Genomic DNA, 9,225 nt, shown 5'->3' with positions numbered 1-9,225 from the left:
ATGAATCTATTGGTTTTAGTTAGGATCCTGCTTATTTCTAACCAGTCCATATACACAATGGCAAAGTTCGGTGCAAAAATGGCACCCATTGATGTACCTTTAATTTGTTGGTAGAACTTACCATCAAACAAGAAGAAATTACGGGTCAGACAAATCTTGAGGACTTGCAGAATGAATGATGTTGGAACAGAATGGGGGTGGGCCCTTGAATCAAGAATATTCTGAATGACATCGATCCCTTCTTCCTGAAGAAAGTTTGTGTATAGGGATTTGACGTCCAGGGTACAGAGTATACAGTCAGTGGTATCAAATGTAAGGTTTTCCACTAGGTTGATCATGGACATGGTGTCTTTTATGTAGCACCGTGTTGTGGGAACAAAGTCTCTGATGAAGTTATCCACATAGCAACCGAGTGGTTCCAGGATAGAGGCACACCCTGACACAATCGGGTGTCCAGGTGGAGAATCTAAATTTTTATGTATTTTGGGAAGTGTGTAGATTACCGGTGTTCTGCGTGCTTTCGTGTTGAGATAGAGGTATTCAGTTTGAGTAAGGAATTTTTCTGCTTTACCTGCCTTTGTAATATTGATAATTAGGGCTTGGATTTCCTTAGTGGGGTCTGACGCCAATCTCATATAATGTTCTGTCTTTGACAGTTGCCTGAGTATTTCATATTTGTATGTGTCAATGTGCTGTAGGAGGATACCACCACCCTTATCAGCAGTTTTAATGATCAAATCATCATTCAGTTTCAATTTCATCAGAGCATTTTTCTCATGAAGTGGAAGATTGTATGAAATGAAGCTGCATTTTTACAAGTTTCTCGAATGCTAGTATCTCTGCCTGGATGCTACTCTGTGGTGGAGAAAAGGTCGAGGGTGGACGGAATGAAGTGTAAGCTGTGTTGGTGAAAGTAGGTTTATCCTGAAAGAAAGCCTGTAATCAAATCTTTCTGAAGAATCTGAGTAATTCAGTTTGTAGGTCCAACAAATTAGGTCTGACATTGGGTACAAATGAGAGGCCTCTACTCAATAGTGACATTTCTTCATCAGATAGTAGTGAGAGGTTGAAAATAGGTATTGTATTTCGGTCAGTCATTTCGTTGGTGCTAGTAGTGGCTGCATTATTACGGTTTACCACTGGTAATACCTCTGCCTTGTTTTTCAGTCTCCTGGGGTGCTGTACCATCTGGGTGGCCGATCTTGCCCCCACTTCTCTAAAAAATTGTTGGTGGTGTTTCTATTTTTAGAGGTACTTGGTCCTTCTCCTAAGTCTGAATTTTCTGAGGATTCCCCAAAGGTGTCTGAGAAACCCGCAATGGTGTGTTGTTTGTTATATCTACCCCACGGGCGTGGGGATTTGGGGTTTGCGTATGCCCTATTGGTGTAGAAGTCTTCAGTTAGGGAATTGTAAGTTCTTTCAACCCTATAGTTTTTTATCTCCCTTTTGACTTTGGTAGTTTTCCTATTTAATTCTATCGTTTGAAATTCAGAGACTGTTTTCTCTACCTTTTCAATGAGGCTTTTTGCATCTGCGATGTTGCTGTCCTCTTATTTGTTTTCAATTTTCTCTATCTCGACTAAGATTTTGCCAATCTATTCCATAGCTATATCTATACCAAGCACCATCCAGTGCCTCGAGCAGGTAGTTTCAATGTAACTGAAACCATTCAGTTAATTTTTATTGTCGGTAAAGACCCCTGGAATATTCCTTACTTGGAGGCTGACTGGTATTGTGTCTGATTTGAGATATTCGGTAAGCATGCATACCATCAACTGAAGTCTTATTAACTTTTTCTTAGTTTTTTCTAATTGCTCAAATATTGAGCTGTCTGTTGAGTTAGAGGCTTCTGTCGTCTCTGAGAAGAGTGAAGGGCCCTCAAGGATTTTTTTTTACGGTAGTCATCCGAAGACAAGGGAACATGGTGCGTCATACTCTATGATTGTGTGGGCGAGCAGGAGCGGGAATAAGAGGGGGGGGAAACCAGGTGGGGGGGAGAAAAGGAGGAAACGTAAGAGCCGGGGGGGTGGGATGACCCACTAAAACGTAGTAGGTGCAGGATATGGTTAATCCCAACAATCTATTGATTGCGCTAGAAGCAGATTATAAAGAGACAAGGGAACCCTGCGAGTCAGAAGGGACCTAGGGTGTATAATATGCTGGAAGAGACAATGATCCCTATCAAGTAAGTATAGGAAATGTTAAGCAGAACAACGTAATTATCTCTGAACTTTTGCATTCAAATCAGATCACAGTACAACACTGGCAATTGGGATTCTAATGTGTCAATTCATAAGAAGCCCATCATGGAGTAGGCAGCAAGTTGTTTCTGGCTACGACTGCAGGTAGACGCATACGCAATCTCTTTCACCAACAGATACATCAACTGTAAGGAAACCATCTCCTAAAATACACATTAGGAAGGAAACGTTTTTATCTTCTTCGAGAAAACTGTCCCATTCCCAGAAACATTTGGAGCCTTATCACTGTTCTCTGAAGCCAAACCCTTCCATATTGATCCTGATGTTGACACAGTTGAGACTCGAGTTTCACAGTCCAAAAGATGACCATGTGCTGTTAAAGGCCATCCCGTTTGCTGAGCTGGATCTTCTGGCCCCTCTGTTTCTGCAACTCCAAGAGGAGCATGTTTCTGTAGGCTTGCAGATTCTGGTGACACTGAACCAGTACTTAATTTGTGCCGGTGGTTGCCAGTGCTCAGCACTGGCACTTAATTGGTTTCCGGTGCTCCGCACCAGCACTTAATTGTATACACCGCACTTATGACAGGCTACCACATGGTGGCTCTGCTCATGTAATTTAGAGATTAGCAGAATAACGGTTGTTTATCAATACAATTTACATTAAAAATCATTTATACCTGCCTCTCCAGTCATTACTTTCGCTTTGGGGACCTAGAATATTATGAACTGTTGCACTTGCAGGTGAGAGAGATACTTAATAGTTGTTTTGGCAGTGATGACAGAGGTGATGGATGGTGCAAGCAGCAGTCCCCTCCTGGTCAGGGCCCTGGCACTTATTATTTTACAAATTAAACACTGCTCTGATCCAAACATGTGCTGCCACCCAAAAAGAAGTCAAAGCCTGACAAGCTATTGTTCCCTATTTGCTCAGAGCCTCCCTCAGTACAGATGCACACACTGCCCACAGAGGCCACTGCACCACCATCTTTGAAGTCTACCATGCCTGCCGGTTGCTATTTGTGTAATGAGGGAATAAGGTAAGGTGAACTTTAATGATGTTCCTTTGTCAAAACACTGCCATAGAGCTCTAAGAATTTAGCAACACAATTTAACTTTATTGTAGGATTACTTAAAATCCTTTACAAAAGCGGAACAAGTAGATTCAAATTAGAAAAGGTAAAAATAAAATTGATTAAATCTAAAAGGGGGGTTACAATGCAGAGATGCTATCATGTACCAGTATATAAGTAACTTTGTGCAAGAAAAGGTACATTTAGAATTAAAACACATGAAAGATTTTACATGCAGAGGGTATACAAAGCTACGTCACCACGGAGGGCTCAGTCTATTAAATATCCTGTTGCTAGTAAAAGTTAGTGTAGACAGTAATAGTATTAAAAGTGCGATGCTGAGCAAATGCGAGTGATGGTGATCCGTGAATCATAATTTATTTAACTGTCAATACTCGGGCTGATCGTAAAGACATTCCAGCAGCCGCATAAAACTTCCTGATTCGTGCGAGCTCCATCAGGACAATAGTGGTGTAAATGTGCCTTAAGGCCTCCTTGCATGTTCTTACGCCGTATTGAATGAACATGGTTCTTAAGTACAAACTCCTTGGGGACAGCAAAGTTGGGCAACAGCAAATGACATGTTCCGTGGATTCTGTGTGGTATTGGCACAAACAACATCCAGTCCCTCTTAACAACCAATTTTTCCAGTGAGCTCTATAGTCTTGTATTGGCAAAGTTAAGAGCCTCACCATCATGACATTTTGTAGAGCTTGCCTTCCCAGTCCTGCTTTTAGGTAGGGCTGGCATACAGTAGTTTCATATGAGTTAATAAGTCCTTCTGCTCCCTGAACAGGTCTGATCCGTTCAAGGTCTTGTTGCCTCAAGATGTTCTTGCCGCACTTTTTTAGCAGGTTCTTTAGACTAAACTTTGTTAATGGTATGTCTGTTAAAAGATCAACCGGCAGTCCCAATGTTTTTTTGGCCATCAAGAAATACCTCGTCCAGCGACTGTTAAAAACATATACTCCCGCAATGCCAGACCGGCTTTTGGCCGAACTCGTCGACCATGGATAACGCCATCGCACTTTCATACCTGGCAACCAAGGCAACTGGGGCCACCACCCCTCCATTATACGCATGTTTTGTGGACTACAGTGCCGCCTTTGATGGGGTTGATCGAAACATACTGTGGGCAAAATTGGCTAAGTGGGGTATACCGAAGAAACTCCTTGTGGCTATTTTAACACTCTACACTGGTACCTGGGTGCGTGCTAAGCTCACAAATACATGTGCAACAGCCAAGATCTTCACGAACAGGGGGCTAAAACGGCTGTGTGATCGCCCCCACCCTGTTCAACTTATACACCGCAGACAAGGGAGAGGCACTTTTAAAAATTAACATCTTTCCTCCAAAATTGGGCCACCTCAGACTGCCAATTATGCAGTATGCGGCGATCTTGTTTTATTGGATCAAACAAGAATAGGTATGAAAAGGGCATTAGAGACGCTACACTACTACAACATGGAAAATAAACGTATAGCTAATGCATCAAAGACAAAAGGGTTGATCTTTGGCCACAAGCTAAAAAAACAATGATTGGTATGGCAGCTGGGCCCTCTAAGGATAGCCACGACCAACAAGTACACCTACTTGGGAGTACTATTTGCAGATACCTGCAGACCAGTACTGAAGGTTAAAGCACAGGAGCCAAAAGCAGCAAAGCTAACATGCGGCTCGTGTAAATTACATCACAAGCTTGTAAGCCACTCGACGGAGGGGATCCGACTAGTAATGCAAGCCAAGCCAATGTCTACACTCAGCTATGGCCACCTTGCCTTCCCTGCTTTGCTGACCAAAAAATTGGAGGGCCTATACATAATGGTTTATAGAAAAGTCTTCAAGCTCCCATATTCAACTAGGCGTTCACTGATCCGACTAGAGTTTAACATCACAGCAATGGTCATTGAATTGAATGCAAAAAATTTCAATACAACGTGATTAATGCATGTCCGGGCACAATAAGGGCAGCGCTACAGATGGTCTTTACAGACAATAACATGTCTGAACTGGGGTGGCGTGGTAAACAAAATAAAGATGGATTAAACCCAGATCTGTGACTGGGGGTGAATGTTTTGCCAATGTGCAACATTCCGTCCATCATCTTGTGTGTTTTGCTGTTCGCCCTATGTATGAAGGGTATGCCCAGACGTGGGTCCCGTGCTCACTACGCCACTGGAGTCAAGCTATCCTGGCTGAAGAGGGGTGAAACCCCGAAACCGGTCCTAGGATGCTTGATTTCAGTCCAGGGAAGACATGGCTTGGCAGTTCGGGCTGGACTGTTCCCATGAGGCACAGGGTCAATACTGATTTGCATATGTCCATGTCTGAACTGGGGTGGCGTGGTGAGCAAAATAACGATGGATCAAACCCAGATCTGTGACTGGGGGTGAATGTTTTGCCAATGTGCAACATTCCGTCCATCATCTTGTGTGTTTTGCTGTTCGCCCTATGTGGGAAGGGTATGCCCAGACGTGGGTCCCGTGCTCACTACGCCACTGGAGTCAAGCTATCCTGGCTGAAGAGGGGTGAAACCCCGAAACCGGTCCTAGGATGCTTGATTCCAGTCCAAGGAAGACATGGCTTGGCAGTTCGGGCTGGACTGTTCCCATGAGGCACAGGGTCAAGACTGATTTGCATATGGCCATGTCTGAACTGGGGTGGCGTGGTAAACAAAATAACGATGGATTAAACCCAGATCTGTGACTGGGGATGAATGTTTTGCCAATGTGCAACATTCCGTCCATCATCTTGTATGTTTTGCTGTTCACCCTATGTGGGAAGGGTATGCCCAGACGTGGGTCCCGTGCTCACTACGCCACTGGAGTCAAGCTATCCTGGCTGAAGAGGGGTGAAACCCCGAAACCGGTCCTAGGATGCTTGATTCCAGTCCAGGGAAGACATGGCTTGCAGTTCGGGCTGGACTGTTCCCATGAGGCACAGGGTCAACAATGATTTGCATATGGCCATGTCTGAACTGGGGTGGCGTGGTGAGCAAAATAACGATGGATTAAACCCAGATCTGTGACTGGGGGTGAATGTTTTGCCAATGTGCAACATTCCGTCCATCTTCTGTGTGTTTTGCAAATTACGCACCCACTTATTTCCATCCAAAACGAGATGGGCGCCCTCCCGTCCCCATGGTGTCTCAGACACCAATCGTGCTCTCATGCTCTTAAATGATGCTTTGAACATCTATGGCCCTCACACTCTGGGAGTGAGACTCGCATGTGCATGTCACTGATACATGAGGCACTTTATGTGCCGTGCGCAAGACACTGGCCACGTGGGGGAGTGTCCAGGTCCCTGTGGTGTATTCTAAATTCTGCACACTCCACGCTGCAAGTGTTCTGAGAGAACGTTTTTGCAGACTAAGAAACCATTTGAAGGGTGCCCAGATTTTTCTGTTCCCGCCCCTCCCCCCCAATAGATGTCGATAGCAGTTGTTGTTTTTTAGGTTTCACCTGCACAGCTTGTGTAATCTATTGTTGTTAGTATAAATCTTAAAAGGGGCTTACATCCCCCCTCACTTTCCTGGCTTATCATTCGTTCCTGTGCTTGCCACTTACTTTTCCTCCATTTCTATTTGCTGTAGCATATTTTCCTGCATTTACCAATGCTTGTGACTCCTCTGCTTCTCCGATCAGTTTTCCGTAGCCAAAATACTTTAAACATCTGCTTTGATGGAACTATTTTTTCATAGATTAAGTTATTTGCCCAGAATCACAGGATGTTGCGCCACCGAGACTTGAATCGGGATCCTCAGCTCTCGATTTAGCAGCTCAGGCTGCTGCTCCACATCCTCTTCCCTCTTGTGATACTTATCAGGGAGCTTTTTCCTTCATCCCGACGGTGATTGATAACTCATCACATAGGCGAAACCGATGCACTCCTAATGCTTGTTAAATAAGTGCAGGGTCACACTTTCCTTTTAAAGTTAGGGAAGGCTGTGTTTATTTTACATTATCACCATGAGGCTGAAGATAGCAGTGCATGATAATGATCAGTGCTTAATCAGATTTATGACCCAGCTCGGGCTTGGGCACAGAGGCAAAGAACTAAAGCACTGACGTATTTAACTCTTACACAAATGTCCTTGTCAACCCAATATTCAAGTCTCGGCAGGGACGCTCAACATCCTGTGATTCTGGGTAAATCACTTAATCTCCCCATGGCTAACATAATATGAATGTGTCAGTCTGTAACACAACTGGTGCTCATGTAAAGCACTCTGATACCTTCGGGTCTAGTTCGGGCTATATAAAACTAAAATAAAATAAATTGTATATTAGAGCGTGAGAACAAAATGATGTTTCTGAATGCTTTTAAATGGGAGAAAATGTCAATGAAAGGTTCCCTAATGATTAAGTTAACTGTGCATTTTATATTTCTCCATTTTCAAAGTTTTGTATTTACAAACAGCAGGCCTTCTTCTCCCAGTAGCACTGTGTCATATATATAATGTCATATATATAACTGAAAAATAGACTAATGTTTTAATGCGGGAAATTTAAACTTCAGAAAAATATTGCATACTTTGAATATCTTTGCAGAACATTTTTCTCCACTTTAAATAAAATAGCTGTATGCTTGTGTCATACTTGTAACATTGCCACATATGGTGAAAGGTATGTCCTGTGCCACAAGTACATATGACACAGGCTCTCAGTCATCAATATACATATATCCCATTCATACGAACACACTATTATACATGCCCAAATCTCACGCTCCCACTGACACATGGCAGCCCTATCACTGTGCCCCTAGTCAAAGTATCTGGCTCAAAGGACATTAGCGTTAAAGTCAAAGAAGCTGGGCATGTGGGTGTCTGGTAACAATGTGTGAGTTGTTTAGCCTTCAGTAGCTCACTATGACTTTCACTGATCAGATGTAGCGCTCACTACAGAAAAGGTTGGAGACCCCTGGGCTTCTGACTACTGAACGCTGAACAAGAAAGAAATCGCTACCTTAAACCTTCGTTTGGTACTCACCATCCACCCACTTTGTGGTTGTACAAGACACTTGAAAGTGGCTGTAATGTAACGTGTGTGGTGCCATTTAAAAACAAATGGAACAAAAATGATACACTCTTCGTCTTGATGACTAATTAAATTACGAAGGGCACAGAAGCATATCAATGGGGTTTAGCTCGCCAATAATATTATTACATCACCCTCCAGCATTCAACCCAAAATATGAAACAGGCGGGATAGGTTTGGAAACTTTTTAATAGGAAAATTGACAATCAACCAAGACCAATAATTATCAGACAGCAGTCTAGTTTTGACAATCAATAATTACCCGTTAAAGTACAGTACATGCATAAGATAAAAACTTGGATTTCCAATGTTCTCTGGATTTGAAATGCCACCCTTCGTTTCCTGTACAGAAAGATGTGCAGATGATCAACACGCGTCAGCGTATTTTATTTTTTCATGTTTTAATTTGCGAGTCTGTGCGACTTGCTTTCTTCTGCCCACCTTTGAAGCAGCAGCATCAAAGATAAACTGTCAGCACAATTTCACTGAACTCCGAGACCTCCACGTTGTTCGAGACCTCCATGTTATTAATTAGCTGCTCAGATTTCTTTAAACCTAAAAGATGAAAACAAAAACGACAATGTGTTTTCAAAGAGTCTTGTTAAACTAAAATATACGTGAGAGCTCAGCTATTCAGGAATGCTTTATTAATTATTATTAAGACTGGGAAGGAGTCATTTATTTTCACATCCGTAAGTGCATTGTAAGGAAACATTAAATGTCCTCTCATCCTGCTATTAAATCATAAATAAACTCAGGTGCAGCTGTGCAAGGCATTCAGGCTTTGTTTTCTGCCATAAGCCTCATCCATAAGTAAAGAAAGAAAATGGAACATCTGGAATCATGAAGGAAATGTGAACACCGAAAAGCAGGAGAAAGGCAGCTACGGGAAGAGGGAGATGGACGTGAAA

General features: G+C 42.9%; 1 protein-coding gene across 9 annotated transcripts in view; it reads right to left on the bottom strand.

Moving 5' to 3' along the window:
* Window positions 1–8,485: 8,485 nt before the first annotated feature.
* SLC37A2 (solute carrier family 37 member 2) overlaps window positions 8,486–9,225 on the bottom strand; it is an 892,550-nt gene continuing 891,810 nt past the window's right edge. For all 9 annotated transcript variants that reach the window (XM_085646069.1, XM_085646068.1, XM_085646070.1 and 6 more), the window contains one exon: window positions 8,486–8,869. Coding sequence is in view for 3 of the 9 variants with exons in the window: in XM_085646070.1 (XP_085502196.1) it covers window positions 8,854–8,869 (16 nt within the window). In the remaining 6 variants the exon portion in view is untranslated. The remainder of the gene's footprint in view (window positions 8,870–9,225) is intronic.

This window comes from Triturus cristatus, chromosome 3_1 (assembly GCF_964204655.1).
Source record: "Triturus cristatus chromosome 3_1, aTriCri1.1, whole genome shotgun sequence".
NCBI lineage: Eukaryota > Metazoa > Chordata > Amphibia > Caudata > Salamandridae > Triturus > Triturus cristatus.
The sequence above is the reverse complement of the archived record's forward strand: the minus strand, read 5'-3'. Positions and strand labels throughout refer to the sequence as shown.